This window comes from Somniosus microcephalus, unplaced genomic scaffold (assembly GCF_052327205.1).
Source record: "Somniosus microcephalus isolate GS21.2 unplaced genomic scaffold, FLI_Smic_1.0 unresolved_chr4, whole genome shotgun sequence".
Taxonomy (NCBI): Eukaryota; Metazoa; Chordata; class Chondrichthyes; order Squaliformes; family Somniosidae; genus Somniosus; species Somniosus microcephalus.
In genome coordinates, this window is record NW_028225182.1 from 38,130,848 (window position 1) to 38,147,271 (window position 16,424).

The following is a 16,424-nucleotide window of genomic DNA, read 5'->3' on the forward strand; positions in this document are numbered from 1 at the left end:
TTAACATAGCCAGTCAAGGCGTCACATTTTGGGATTTTTGATTTATTTTTGTTCCACGGAAAGGATTAGGAGGGGGAAAAAAGTTACATTTAAGAAACTTGTTTTAAAGCATTTTCACACAAGTTTGGAAAAAAGTCAGAGGGGTGAAACAGTGGTTACAATGCTAATGAGCTAGGCTTCAAAATTGTTAGCCAGTCTCAGTAATCAATAAACACCTCACACCCACCGCTCAAGTAGGGGATGTCAGGAACAGGCCCTCCTCTTGGGATGATTGAAAATACACACACTGGCACGGGTAGGCAGTTTAAAGAGAAGGTTGCTAGGGCAAGCTTTTGCCAGGCTCAGAAAGTTAGGCTGCAGGATGATTGCTATAGAAGTTATTTTGTTTAAGTCACGCAAGACAACCCACTGATGTGGGGAAGCGTAGCATTGTCATTATTTTGTATTCCATGAAGACAAATTGTACCGATTGAATTAAGCGATTACCATGAATCTTCACTAAAAGGATTGAAATGAAGCTGAAATCTACTGCATCTATTGAGTCTAGAGGGCCAAAGCAGAATACAAGTCAGCTACACAAATGGACACACGCCCTGGATTACAAAAGGAAAAGACATTAGTTCCCTTCAGCTCCATTAATGCTCCCAATTGCCACACAAAGTCTAAGACTGCGCATTACCATTCAGGTCCAAAGTTGAGTGTCTGAGTCTCTGCTGCCATTTCCTTGTCTTCGACACAACAGCTCTACAAGATTAAAAACAAAATTGCATCGTTAAATTTACTGTAACAAATTAGGCACGGTAACAATATTTACTGTTGAGGGCAGCATACCGCCTGCATTTTCTCCCCGAAAAGCCTGTCAAGACACCAACGCCGCCCAAAAAAAAGCCAGTTTCAAGACTACTCTGGAAACAGCTAGGAGGAAGCGCACAAGCGGAGCCCCAGGCAACACTGCCGCTGTTCCCTTCCTCTGCCTGTGGGAAAGTGCCACAGATTGGCACCTTGAGTGACGAATTGAAACAAATCCACATGCCACCCCTTATCTTGGCTCAATGGCAGCACCCTTACTCGAGTCAGTAGGTTGTGGGTTCGAAGGCCACTTGGATTCGGTGCCAGAGGATAGCCCGCACCCATGGAACCATAAAAGACTTGCATTTATATAGCGCCTTTCATGACCACCGGACGTCTCAAAGTGCTTTACAGCCAATGAAGTACTTTTAGAGTGTAGTCACTGTTGTAATGTGGGTACCTCTCAACACAATCAACGCCTTCCGAAAAGGGATTACTCGGGATAAGAAAAACCTTAGGGAATTCCTCAAAAAGCTATGGTAACAGCAGCATCGTGAAATAGCCCACTGCACGGCCACTGACAGTTTTGCAGGAGGCCCTGAGCTGATGGATTAATAACTTAATCCACTGTGCTACCTAGACTGCCCCATGCCGTTTTTAAGCAGGTTTCTAGCTGGTGAACAGAAATATGCCTGGGTGACACGCTCACCAGTTATTAGTGTCTGTGGGCAAGTGCCTGGCTGAATAGCAATACCGGGATAAAATAGTTATCAAATGGGGAACGGCGGTGGGGAGCTACGGCTCCCGTTCATCACTCCTTTCCAATGAACCCTACAGAAGGATGCGTGTGGACGTCTGGTGACGACCAAAGTGGGCTCAGCTCCATGTGCCTCCCAAATAACCCAAGCTAACCAACGCAGCACGGTTATTCCAGCAAAGTACTGGAGGGCCATCAAAACCCACGCACAAGTCACTAACTTCAGAAGATGAAGGGGGGGGTATGAAGGACAAAGTAGGAGAGAAAAAGTCTCTCAGGTGTGAGTTAAAGATACGGCCTAATTTGTGTTTGGGTGCCATTTGGGAGCAGAGAAGGCTGAGGAGATTTGATAGAGGTGTTTAAATAGAGTAAATAAAGAGAGCCTGTTTCCAATAGCTGAAGGTTCGATCACCAGAGGGCACAGATATAAGGTGACTGGCCAAAGAACCAGAGGCGACATGAGGGAAAACTATTGTTTACGCAACGTGTGGTTAGGATTTGGAACGCACTGCCTGATAGGGTGGTGGATACAGACTCAATAGTAGCCTTCAAAAGGGAATTGGATAAATACTTGAAAGAAAAAATTGCAGGGCTATGGGGAAAGAGCGAGGGGGAGTGGGGCTAACTGGATTACTCTGCGAAAGAGCCGGCACAGACTCGATGGGCTGAATGGCCTCCTTCGGTTCTGTACTATTCTATGAAACTATGATCTGCAACGTCACCCTAACCTCGAAGCTGAAAGAATCAGCAACTTCTTTCAATTAGAATACAGTTCAACTTGAAACCAACAAATTCAAACCACTGCCTTTTCAAACTTCTCTAAACTGCAATCAATATTGGCAACTTACAGAAGCTACTTCCCATTTTGGCACAGATTTTTTTTTTAATTCAATAGCCAAGCTGTGAACCATTCACCCCTCTCACCCCATCAAAACAAGAGAAATCTTGGCTTTACCACAGAAAATGAAGAGAATAGCACACTTTGAAGGATCAGAATACTGAAGAAATACTGTCACAATCTTGCTGGCAAATTTTGCTATGCTCACCCACTTAAAATTTACCAGAAATGGTCTCGACACATTAGTTCTGCACAGAAGTGCTGGGAGGATCGGGTTGTGCAACAACAAATTTCAGTAATATTTCCTGCTTTCCAGTGAAGACTCAAGACAGCGGTACTAAAAAGTGCCAACCTGCAGGCTCACAGATCAGTGCGCTCAAAGCTGCAGGGTGATTTGGTCCAGTACTCGAGTGAAGGTTTACAGCCCCAATTACAAGGGCCCACCCCCTGAACTAACCCCATTTTTTAATCTCACGGGTCATGTGGCCAGAAGTCGCGATGAATTTGGTGCCATCTTTCTGGGCAAGGGAGTTATTACAATCCACAAGATACCTCGGATTTAGAGTACAGAGACAATTCCTGTAATGCGTTCCAAAATTACAAGCTTGCAACAGTGCAGTAATGATTTCAGGTGTGGGGCTGCCTGGTGGGAAGAGGAGACGCGAGAATGTCCAAGACATTCAAAACGCACTCTCTCTTTTCTGCCTCCTTTTAACTTGTACCCCTAGTTTTATTACTTTAAACGTATACTAATGTACAGGCCATGACTGATCAAATCAAATTTTATTGTCATTGTTAGTGCACAAGTGCAGTACAACGAAATGTAGGCTTGCAGCTCCCGAGAGTGTACATTTGGATTAAGACAGTTATCAGGGGTCAGTTATAGGTTCGAGCCCACTTGATAACCTGTCTCAGGAGATATGAATCCCTTCAGTTAGATTAACCCACATATACACAGTGGCACAACTTTAAAATTAAGAACTTGGCATTTCTACAGCGCCTTTCATAACTTCAAGACGTCCCAAAGCGCTTTACCACCAATGAAGCACTTTTTGAAGTGTAATCACTGCTGTAATGTGGGAAACGCGGCAGCCACTTTGCGCACAGCAAGCTCCCACAAACAGCAATGTGATAATGACCCAGATAATCTGTTTTAGTAGTATTGGTTGAGGTGTAAATATCGGCCAGGAGACCAGGGATAACTCTCCTGTTCCTCTTCCAATAGTGTCATGGGAGCTTTTTAAATCCGCCCAAGAGTTTAACGGCTCATCCGAAAGACAAGGGCACCTCCGACGGTGCAGCGCTCCAGCCTCAGGACTGGCACTGGGTGCAGCAGCCTAGGTTTTTGTGCTCAAGTCTCTGGAGTGAGACTATGAATCCACAACCTTCTGACTCCGAGGCGAGAGTGCTGCCCAGAGTCACGCCTAACACTCAAGTTCATCCATTAGCATGCATGGTCAGGCTGTGATAAAAGGAACTGCACTCTTCCAGACAAACACCTTCACTGCAAACTGAGCCCAATTCCAGAGATACATCATCAAGCAGGAACCCTGTAACAGTACTTTGTACTGTACCCTCTGTATATTATTCGATTAAGTGATTTTTAACATAAGAATTATTTATTCAGAAAATACCTCGAGTGAAAAACAAGAAAAACAGCTTCCAGGTGGCTTAAAGAGCAAATTCAATGGCGGGTGTGTTACTGGGCCACAGACCAGGTTTGATTCTTGGAGGGTGCCGAGTTGGCTGATGGCGCTCTCAGAGTGGCACTTTGGAGTGTTAGAACTGGCCTCAGTACCTTTAGGGCAGTCACCCTTGCTGGAAAGTATGCTTGTGGAGGTTTCGGTCATAGACAGGCCTAGGGTGAGTTGTAATGCCTCCCACAGTCAAACTGCACGCTGAGGGTTCTGATCATGGCTCAGACATGAATACTGGACACAGCATGGTGGCATAGTGGTTAGCACTGTTGCCTCACAGCGCCAGGGACCCGGGTTCGAATCCGGCCTCGGGTGACTGTCTGTGTGGAGTTTGCACATTCTCCCCGTGTTTGCGTGGGTTTCCTCCGGGTGCTCCAGTTTCCTCCCACAGTCCAAAGATGTGCGGGTTAGGTTGATTGGCTGTGATAAATTGACCCTTAGTGTTAGGGGGATTAAATACATGGGGTTACGGGGATCGGGTGGGATATGTGTCGGTGCAGGCTCGATGGGCCGAAATGGCCTCTATCTGCACGGTGGGGTTTCTGTGAACTTCTGTGAAGTACCAGAGGGCAGCTGCTGCCTGCGAAGCCACAGCATCTTGAGGCAGCAAGTGAATCATAAAATGGTTGCAGTACGGAAGGAGGACATTCAGCCCATCGAGCCCGTGCCAGCTCTCTGCAAGAGCACCTCAGCTAGTCCCACTCCCCCGCCCTTTTCCCGTAGCCCTGAATTTTTTTTCCCTTCAGGTACTTATCCAATTTCCCTTTTGAAAGCCACGATTGAATCTGCCTCCACCACCCTTTCAGGCAACGCATTCCAGATCCTAACCACTCGCTGCGTAAAAGAGCTTTCCTCATGTCGCCTTTGGTTCTTCTGCCAATCACTTTAAATCTGTGTCCTCTGGTTCTTGACCCTTCTGCCAATGGGAACAGTTTCTCTCTATCTACTCTGTCCAGAACCCTCTGATTTTGAGCACCTCTATCAAATCTCCTCTTAACCTTCTCTGCTCTAAGAACAGCCACAGTTTCTCCAGTCTATCCATGTAACTGAAGTCCCTCATCCCTGGAACCATTCGTGTCAATCTTTTCTGCACCCTCTCTAAGGCCTTCACATCCTTCCTAAAGTGCGGTGCCCAGAATTAGACACAATACTTCAGTTGAGGCCGAACCACTGTTTTACAAAGGTTCATCATAACTTCCTTGCTTTTGTACTCCATGCCTCTATTTATGAAGCCCAGGATCCCGTATGCTATTTTAACCACTTTCTCAACCTGCCCTGTCACCTTCAACAATTTGTGCACATATACCCCCAGGTCTCTCTGTTCATGCACCCCCTTTAGGATTGTACTTTAGTTTATATTGCCTCTCCTCGTGCTTCCTACCAAAATGTATCACTTCGCACTTTTCTGCGTTAAATTTCATCTGCCACGTGTCCGCCCATTCCACCAGCCTGTCTATGTCTTCCTGAAGTCTATCACTCTCCTCCTCACTGTTCACTGTACTTCCAAGTTTTGTTTCATCTGCAAATTTTGAAGTTGTGCCCTGTACACCCAAGTCCAAATCATTAATATATATCACGAAAATTGTAAAGAAAAACATTTCTGGTACTCAAACTTGACAAAACAGAGATCTCTGACCCAAGTCTTGAATTCCAATATACTGCGCCCTTTCACTCCCACCACTTAAAGTCCAGAGACACTCCAAGCAGAATATTTATTTTCGAATCCGTCACAACCAGAATTTAACAGTATCAACTGGTCTAGAGATTGGTCTAAACAGTTTCAGTCGCTACTGATAAAGCCTCTCGCCTGAAATCAACCCTTAAATCTGGATCATTTAAGTATCACCACCCTGGGAAAGCCATTTTTATTGGAGCACCAACAGAATTCTCCTGGAAGAGAGACAGGACCAAGGCTGAAGTCTCAAGTCTTAAGCATGCCACTATAAACACTGGTATACCACCTTAAAACAGCCCAAAGCAATTCACCGTCAATGCATTACTGTTTGACATGCCGTCACTGTTATGTAGGCAAGCACAGCAGTCAATTTGCGCACACAGTAAGGTCCAGCAAACAGCAATGAGATTAATGACTAGTTAATCGACACATTTTTGGAGGTGGTGGTGGAAGGATGAATATTAACCAGGACACCGGGAAAACTCCCTGCTCTTCGTATCATGCCCTGGGATCTTAAGTTAAGTTTGACCAGAAGCGGCAGTGGGGACCTCGGCTTACCATGTCATGCAGCAATACTGCCTAGCTTCTGTGCTTAAGTCCTAGGCCTCAGCTGGAGTACGGGAGTCCAATTCTGGGCACCACACTTTAGGAAGGATGTCAAGAGCGGAGAGAGGGTGGAGAAATTTACTAGAATGGTACCAGGGATGAGGGACTTCAGTTATGTGCAGAAGCTGGGGTTGTTCTTCTTAGAGCAGAGGAGGTTAAGAGGAGATTTGATAGGTGTTCAAAATCAACAACAGTTTTGCTAGAGTAAATAAGGAGAAAATGTCTCTAGTGGCAGCAGGGTCAGTAACCAGAGGACCTGGGATGGCAGGAATGATGTATGGAGAGAGATTGGGTCGATTAGGCTTATATTCGCGAGAGTTTAGAAGAATGAGAGGGGATCTCATTGAAACTTATAAAATTCTAACAGGACTTTTTTTTTTAATTCATTGATGGGATGTGGGCGTCGCTGGCTAGGCCTGCATTTAGTGCCCATTCCTAATTGCCCTTGAGAAGATGGTGGTGAGCTGCCTTCTTGAACTGCTGCAGTCCATATGGTGTAGGTACACCCACAATGCTGTTAGGAAGGGAGTTCCAGGATTTTGGCCCAGCGACAGTGAAGGAACAGCGATACAGGTCCAAGTCAGGATGGTGTGGGGCTTGGAGGGGAACTTGCAGGTGGTGATGCTCCCATGCGTCTGCTGCCCTTGTCCTTCTAAGTGGTAGAGGTCGTGGGTTTGGAAGGTGCTGTTGAAGGAGCTTTGGCGAGTTGCTGCAGTGCATCTTGTAGATGGTACACACTGCAGCCACAGTGCGCCGGTGGTGGAGGGAGTGAATGTTGAAGGTGGTGGATGGAGTGCCAATCAAGCGGGCTGCTTTGTCCTGAATGGTGTCGAGCTTCTTGAGTGTTGTTGGAGCTGCACTCATCCAGGCAAGTGGAGAGTATTCCATCACACTCCTGACTTGTGCCTTGTAGATGGTGGAAAGGCTTTGGGGAGTCAGGAGGTGAGACACTCGCCGCAGAATTCCCAGCCTCTGGCCTGCTCTTGTAGCCACAGTATTTATATGGCTGGTCCAGTTCAGTTTCTGATCAATGGTAACCCCCCAGGATGTTGATAGTGGGGGATTCAGCGATGGTAATGCCATTGAATGTCAAGGGGAGATGGTTAGAGTCTCGCTTGTTGGAGATGGTCATTGCCTGGCACTTGTGTGGTGCGAATGTTACTTGCCACTTGTCAGCCCAAGTCTGAATATTGTCCAGGTCTTGCTGCATATGGACACGGGCTGCGTCAGTATCTGACGAGTCTCGAATGGTGCTGAACAGTGTGCAATCATCAGCAATCGACAGACTAGATGCAAGAAGGATGTTCCCGATGGCGGGGGAGTCCAGAACCAGGGGTCACAGTCTAAGGATAAGGGGTAAGCCATTTACAACCGAGATGAGGAGGAATTTCTTCACCCAGAGAGTGGTGAACCTGTGGAATTCTCTACCACAGAAGGCAGTTGAGGCCAATTCATTAAATATATTCAAGGCGGCGTTGGATATATTTCTTAAGGCTAAAGGGATCAAGGGATATGGGGAGAAGGCAGGGACAGGGTACTGAATTTGGATGATCAGCCATGATCTCATTGAATGGCGGAGCAGGCTCGAGGGGCCGAATGGCCTACTCCTGCTCCTATCTTCTATGTTTCTATGACGCAGATTTAAGGTGATTGGCAAAGAACCAGAGGCAACATGAGGGGGAAAAATGTTTACGCAGCAAGTTGTGGTGATCTGGAATGTACTGCCTGAAAGGGTGATGGAAGCAGATTCAATAGTAACTGCCCAAACGGGAATTGAATACTTGAAGGGGAGAAATTTACAGGGCTATGGGGAAAGAGCAGGCGAGTGGGACGAATTGGATAGCTCTTGCAAAGAGCCAGCACAGGCACGGTGGGCAGAATGGCCTCCCTCTGTGCTGTATCTTTCTATGATTCAGAAGCAAGAATGCATTAAACAGAGGCACGCAGACACGTGGAAGGACAAGCACTCCCAGCCCACAGCAGGGAGGAAAAGGAGGCATAGTTGCCACCAACTCTATTCCACAAGTGGCCCTAGTAAGTGACATATCCGGTTGCAGAGCCCAGAGGAGGAAATCTTGCACAGCAACAGAGAAAAAGACCTGCTTGGATTGTATTTACATTCGTTGTCAGCCATGGCTCAGTTGGCCGCCGTGTCTCCTACATTACCACAGCGACGACACTTCAAAAATACTTCATTGGCTGTAAAGTGCTTTTGGGACGTCCTGAGGCCGTGAATGGTGCAATATAAGTGCATGTCTTCCTTGTCTTGTTTTTTTTTTTTATTAGCACAGATCACAATGATTTTTAAAATTAAACACGGTACAGGTCTGAATTCTGGGATCCAGGAGAGCTCGAGGATTTTTTTTAGGTTTTAGGCAAAACATCCTGAATGAAAGCTTACAGGAAGCGGTTATGAGCAATTTCCTGTGTATTTCAAGCTAGATACCAGCAAGGGGAATTGAATTTCAGTTTTCACCGTGAATTTCAAATTACTGTAACATCAATGGCCCCCCCCCCCCTCCGCATCGCTCTCTCTCGCCCCTCCATTTTTGCAATAAAATGATGCTGTACTCCTGCAGTGGCTCAGCGAGTAAGTGCAAGTCGTGGAGACGAGTCGATGGCAGGTTGCATTCAAGTCTGGGCTGAATTCACTGAACAACTGCTGCAGCAGCAATTGGGACACTACAGTTGCGCTGTGTGAACAAGCTTGGGAAGCGCCGTGATGCTCTGCGTGGTCAAATACAGTCAGTGCTCTCCCTAAGGCTTGCGGCCGCGCATCAAACGGGGGTCCCCGCGCAGGCTGCTCACAAGCTGTTGTCGCTTTTAAGATATTGCAGGGGAAAAAATGAGATGGAGCATCGGTGTCTAGGCTCGCACATGAAGAGTGGCTACTCATGCCTGGCGAGAGGTCTGTCAGCACCAGTGGAACTGAAACCCCGCGCCAGTCAAAACTGAGAGTGGGAGAAAACTGACCCAAAAAAAGGGTACAGGAAACTGTGTGTTATCCGGAGGCTAAATGTCCGGCAAGCTCGAGCCACCGGCAAAAATCAGGAGCCGTTTTTTTTTCTTTTCGTTGCTTTTTCTCAACAGTCAAGCTCTGCAAGGTCTGTAGCTAAGCAACAGCTTCAGCTAGAGACACTACAGAGACGCTTGCCGACTGTTTAGAAGCTGTTGCTAAGCAACAGTGTTTGTTGTCAGATACGGAGAGATGAAAACCTCCATATGCTTCAACATTAGAGCTGGAGTGTCCGGCAGTTTTGAGGGAACGGCAACAGCTCGGTCCCGTCGGTGCCGGATAGCACAAAGTTTCCTGTACTGATATTTGCGCTATGGAACATGAGGTATAGTCAGCAGGCACTCTTACTGCAACAGGTAATACTGGTGGGGGCCGTGCACACACCTTTTTAAACGTGTGAAGGAGCAGCATGCACTTGTATAGCACCTTTCAGACCCTCACATCCTAAGGCAGTGCACAGCCAATGAATTAGTTCTGAACTGCAGTCAGTGTTTTGTAGACAAACACAGCAGCCAAATTTGTTTGGAGCAAGGTCCAACAAACAGCAAGGAGGCGAATTATCAGTCAATCTACTGTAGTGATGTCAGATGACAGGTAAATATTGTCCCTTACACTGGAGCTCCCCTGCCCATCTTCAAGTAGTGCCGCGGGACCTTGTACGTCCGTCTGAACAAAAACACGCAACCCGAAAATCACAGGTTTGTAAGTTTGGATCTTCAGCCAAACCTCCCCATTAAATGCCTGCTTCCATCAGCTGCTGCAAATATTGTGCTGGCTCTAAGCTCCTGCATCAAAGATCACTGAAGTAAAATTCAATACACAAAGTACTTTGGTGGCTGCACTCAGGCAGTCCGAGCCCGGATTCCGCTCTCCCAGGCTGTTGCCCTGGACAAGCCTGCACTGCGGGGACTGCTGCTGCGAGTGGGGTGCGAGCGCGCCCCCCCCCCCCCCCGCCACCCCCACGATTGGTTTGCTGCTCATCCGCTTCCTTCTGCGACTTCCAGCCAGTGCCACATCAGCATGACCAAGAAATTCAAGCAGATTGACAGACAGCAGCAGCACTGACTGGACATCTTCCCATTCTTGTGCCAACCTGGTGCTGGAATGGAAAGCAGCACTGGATAATAACAGAGAATCGAGTGGTGTATATCTGAAATCAAAGCCCGACAAGGGAAAGCAATTTTTGTTTTGGCCATTCCTTTCGACTCGTCTCCCAACAGTTACGGCTCGTGGTCAGGCAGTTTCGCGGGGGGAGGGGTGTTCCCTTTAAAGCTGCGTAGCCACGCAGCGCTCGAACTCCCGCACAGCTGGCTCAACGGCTTTTAAATGGGGGGAAAAAACCACACGTGCGGAATTTTGAATGGGCCGCGCAGCCCAAAAAAATATTAGAAGGAACATTGGTGGGCGGGCAGGCTTTTGATACCTTTCCAGGTGGCCATTCTTCAGGAACGCACCTAGACCGAGTGGAGGCTCACGATGGGAGGGGCATCACAGGAGAGCTCCAGCCTGCCCGCACTCAACATCCGCATGTTTGCACAGGTCAATGGGATGCAATCAAGAGCGGGAACCCTGGCTGATATCTCCCCCCCCCCCCCCCCCCACCCCGACCCTAATCCAGCCGCGCTGGCGCCAACAACCACACTCAAAGCTAGCGTCTCCGCTGCGAACTGCCAAGTGTGCACAGGCTGTGGATCTAATCAGGGGCTGTCTGGTTCGGTCTGGTTTAAGTGTTCCCCTTTTAAAACACATTTCTAAACAAACTGACTGAGGGAACTGGGCTTGTAAACGAAGCGTTTGATGATTTCCTGCTGCCGTCTTGATGGGAGTCTCACCAGACAAGCTGGCCAAGCAGCAGAGAGATAATCGACTAACAGCATCTGTCGCTGCATTCGACTTTTTCTTTTTTGGGGGGGGAGGAATGGGACGACCCTTTAAAAATGCGCAAGTGCCGCCTGTCAAAAGTGAAGGTGACCAGCTGCAGCAAGAAGTTTCCCTAGCAGGCACCACGGCACTGAACAGAGTGTCCTTGGCTTTCCCACCGTCCGAGCCTGCCAAAACACTCCCAACCAACTGCGGGTCTTGCCAGACATACCGTTTTATGATACGTAGCAATTTTGAACTCTCAAATATTGTACGTATTCCAGCTAGAACATTTAGCTCGCGCCGTCTGAATCTGGACATTGGGAAGTGGGGGCGGGTAGAGAAAGGGGAGGATAAACTGACCCAATTCCTCCCTGACGTTATGAAAAGTAAAGCCAACTCTTACCAAGGCAGGAGATGTACTTTTCTGTCTTGACCTCTCGCGGTTTTACCAATTAAAGAGCGCTGAGGGTCCTATTTAACGCAACATGTTTTTTGCGACTGTACTGAGCAGCGGGGCTTGTCCTTAGGAGATTGTTGATCTTTCACCAATTATGAACAAAGAAAAAAGTTTATAGAGGGCAAATTTATTTCCTTAGAAGGGGGAGGGAACTTTATCGGAAACTACAATATAGTGAGTGGACATAGAAACAAGCCTTAAAAGTATTTCAAAACGAATTTTGTTGTGAATCATGAACACTTGAAAAGCTTGCGCAATTCTTCAACTATCCCTGCTAGCATAATCTGGCCAATTCCAATTAACATCAATCACTTAACTTTGCTTACCATATGTTCACACACACACACTTTTCTACCACAACTCAGTAATGACGCGTGCTATACTAGAGTTTAAAAACCACATGAACTTCAGTAACTGGGCAGTGGGGCCCCGGCACACTGCTGCATCATCACCAGCATTTAAAGAGATGAAAGATATAGAGGCGGTCACGGTAAACAAGCTATTTGACTTGGACACAAGTACAAAACGCAAGCCTCGAGCAAGGTTCGTGATAAGAAATCACTCCTCTTCCCGCTCCCCACGAGATAGGGGACCTGTGGAACGGACATGAGGAAAAGGTGGTTGTTTGGGGGTCAATTGCCAACTTTTTAAAAAAGGGGCCGAATCCATATCGCTTGAGGGTTAATGACACTGATTGATTTTTTTCCGCATGGGATGGTAGGAGAAGCAATTGCGTCCTCTTTAAAGTGGAGATCAACAACTGATGGCGGGGGGGGGGGTGGAATAAACATGCTGGCCTCTATATGGAACCTGCTTGGTGCGCTAATGATTTTTTCTTACTCTGGGATTCTGCCCCCTTGCTGATTGATCTTGGCTTAATTGCTATCCGCTTGCTTCAGTAACCACCCGTCCTTCAGAGCTCCACCACCATTCGCTAGACTGGATCCTCAAGCACCGGCTGCTGCCCCCTCATTATCTGTGCTCCTCACTTCTCTGCGGCGGTTTCTTGGACCAGCTCCCTCACCTGCACCGATCCGGTGGATTTGCAATGAACCCTCTCCGGCTCCCTGGACTCCACTGCTCTCAGCCCTCGAGTTACACACCCACTGCTCTTCTGCTGGTGGACTGCGTGTGCATTGCAAACATCTAGCACCACTCTGCACCTCCGCTGGAGCCCTGGATCTACCTCTGCTGGCTCGCGGTCAACTCTCCTCAGCCCCTCCACTTCCACTGGACAACTTCCAGTAACACACATACTGGTACGGTACCAACACATTTGATAAACCTAGAGACAATCTAGTGATGCAGGATTAGTGGACAATATTGCAGCTCTGACCCCAACCACACTGCCCCGAGTTGGTATCGAACACACTCCAGGCACTTCCTCTCAAGACCTCACGGGATATCTATTATTCCCTTAACTATTATGAAAGTCTATTATTTTTTTAAACTGCCAATTTAACAACCTGGGATGTTTCAGGTTTTATTTAGTGTTAAGAAGGGAGAAAAACCACTTTGGGGGGTGGGGGACGTGAATAGGAACAGGAGGAGGCCATTCAGCCTCCCAAGCCGACTCCACCATTCAATTAGATCATGGCTGATCTGCATCTCAACTCCATTTAAGCGCCGTTGCTCAAATCATTTGACAAAAACCTGTCGATCTCAGTCTTGCAAGTTCCAGGTGGCCCCCAGCATCCACAGCCTTTTGGGGGGGGGGGGGGGCGGCGGAGAGAAAGAGTTCCAGATTTGTACTGCCCTGTGTGTTAAAAAAAAAAGTGCCTCCTGATTTTATTCCTGAACGGCCTCACTCTAATTTTATTATGTCTCCTGCTTCTCGATTTTCCCCACCAGAGGAAATAGGTTCTCTGTTATCTACCCTATTAAATCCTTTCAACATTTTAAACACCCTGATCGGATCACCTCTTCAATTTTACGTCCTCAAGGGAACACAAGCCAAGTTTATGTAACCTGTCCTCACAATTGAACCCTCTAAGCCCCAGTATCATTCTGGGGAATGGTCGCTGCACCTCTTCCAAGGCCAACATTGACTTCCGGGGGTACAGTGCCCAAAACTGATCACAGTCCTCCAGATGGGATCGAACCAAGGCACTGTACACCCGAAGCATCACTTCCACCCCTTTGTATCCCAGACAACGCAAGATAAAGGCCGACATTCCACTAGCTTTTTGTTCTCGTCTACTAGCTCCTAACGATTTGTGCACTTGGGGACTCCCAAATCTCTTTGCTCCTCTGCAGTTCCTAGTTTCTCATCATGGGCACAGACAAACTAAAAGACAACCCACAATTACAGGAAACTCTCTTTTAACCGGCACCTAAATAACCGGAAACCTCGGTTAACCGGCAAAATTCAGGAGTAGGTTCAGGTAAGTTTTACTTCATATTAGTGGCAGTTCCTGGATCTGTGGCTGTGTAACCGGGGTTCCTGCACTTGTTGCTAAGCAACAGGGACGCTTGGTCTGTGGCCGGAGTTCCTGCACATGTTCAGGGAAGCCTGGATTTGTTGCTGTGTACAGAGCTCTCGTACCTTTTAAACTATACCTCTCTGTAATCCGGACTTTTTGGATAAACCGGCACCACGCCGGTCCCGTTGGTGCTGGATAATAAAAAGAGTTTCCTGTATTTACAATACTACAGTGGGGCTCACCATGAGACGCTCCCTCAGCATTCTAATCAGTAAAAATACAATTCAAGAACCTATGATTATTGTTGTGGCTCCAGCCACTTCAATGGTAGAATAATATGCACAAGGGAACAGTTCCGATCTAGCTTTTTTGTAAAAAAAAAAAAATGCCTTAGTGTGTGTGGTCCGAATCGGCCTTTGATTGATAATCTCAGTCTTCAGGTGAATCTCAGTGTGGTTCCTGCGCCAGTGCACTGTTGTCCTTGCTCCATCTCTAACTAGGAGCGAGTATACGGTTTGCTGTAGTATAAAGCGTACATTCCTCACAGCACCTATAGACAATCCAAGGCCCCTAAAAATAAAAAATCTCAGTTGCACAGCCTTAGTTTCTGTCCCTGCCAAAAATTCAGTCCAGAGATCACAGAATGGTACAGCACAGAAGGAGGCCATTCAGCCCATCGAGTCTGCACCGGCTCTTATGAAGAGCAATCCAGTTAGTCCCATTCCCCCACTCTTTCCCCATATCCCTGCAATTTTTTCTCCTTCAAGTATTTATCCAATTCCCATTTGAAGGCTACTATTGAATCTGTATCCACCACCCTATCAGGCAGCGCATTCCAAATCCTAACCACTCACTGCGTAAAAAAGATTTTCCTCATGTCGCCTCTGATTCTTTTGCCAATGACCTTAAATCTGTGCCCTCTGGCCACTGGAAACATTTTCACTTTATTTACTCTAGCTAAACTCTTCAGGATTTTAAATACCTCTTATCAAAACTCCTCTTAACTTTCTCTGCTTGAAGGAGAACAACCCCAGATGGCAGCACGTCACGTGCAGCACGCAATGTATATGCCGACATCGCGGGTGCAACAGGCATCTCCAGAGAGGGGGACATTTCCAGACTTTTTCCTCAACTTCAGGAGAAAGTCTTTTTTTTTTTTTTGCAATGCTGATCCACCAGCCGTAAAACATCTGAAAATTTACCAGTGGAACGCCTGTTTAAAATTTATTTTAATGATCCCTCGATTCCACACACAAATTAGACAAGTGAAGCAGGGAGTGCTGGCACCTTAAGGGATATCCTTAACACCCGACTAAACGATGAAATCAAGAGTGCAGAGCGACAGTTTTTAAAGTGTTGCACCTCATGTTTCACCTGTAAGAATTTCAGGATTTTTTTTTTTTTTTTTTATAAAGGGGATGTAAGAGGAGGGAAAAAGGGTGAGCGGCACACAACAAACATATTAAATATAATTTTTCTTCCACAGAGCCATAAAGTCACAAAATGATTTGGCAGACGTCACAAAGCAGTGAAATAGCCAAGTACGAGAAATAAAACCGCTTTACTGCCTCCTGAGCCACCTTTTAAAAAGGAAAGATGAAAAGCTTACATTTATACAGCAATTATTCTAGGGCATGCCAAATTTCTTCAAATAAGATACGTTACTTCAAAATACAGTCACGTATCTAGGCAAATGCTGCAGCCATTCTGCAACATCACTGGTGCATAAACATCAATTAGCTGAATGACAAGATAACCTATTTTTGGTCATGTTGATTGAGGGGGGGTTGATCAGGACACTTGAACAACAACTCCTTCTTCCGGTAGTGTCAGGTCAACTTGAAAAGCTCTTGGCTCAACGTCTCAATCTGAAAGGTGGTACCTCCAACAAGGCAGCACTCCGCCAACACTGCACTGTGACAGCTTAGATTATCCGCTCAAATTCTGGAATGGAGATTCAAAACTCGACCTCCTGACTCGAGTAAGATGCCAAGCTGATGCAGCTTTCATTCGGCGCCATCCACAGTAGGCATTTTTCGGTCGTCAGGCTTGGCTCAGTTGGTAGCACCCGCACCCGAGTCAGGTGATCATGGGTTTGAGCCCCCAGTTGCGCACAATTACAGGAAACTTTGGTTTATCCGGAGGTTGTGCGTCCGGAAACCTCGATCAAACGGCAGAAATCAGCAGCCGTTTTGTTAGGTTTTTTTTCTTCTCCTAGCATTTTTTTCAAGTTGGGCTCTGGAAAGCCTCTCTGAAGCTGTTGCTAAGCTACAGAGATGCTTCCAAGGTACGGGCCGACTGTT

At 47.0% G+C, this 16,424-nt stretch overlaps 1 protein-coding gene across 1 annotated transcript in view; it reads right to left on the reverse strand.

Moving 5' to 3' along the window:
• The window catches only part of LOC147090575 (GRB10-interacting GYF protein 2-like), a 136,616-nt gene that overhangs the window by 74,549 nt on the left and 45,643 nt on the right, over nt 1–16,424 (reverse strand). The window contains exon 6 of the mRNA XM_085977074.1: nt 680–744. Coding sequence (XP_085833200.1) covers nt 680–720 — 41 coding nt within the window. The 5' untranslated portion in view covers nt 721–744. The remainder of the gene's footprint in view (nt 1–679; nt 745–16,424) is intronic.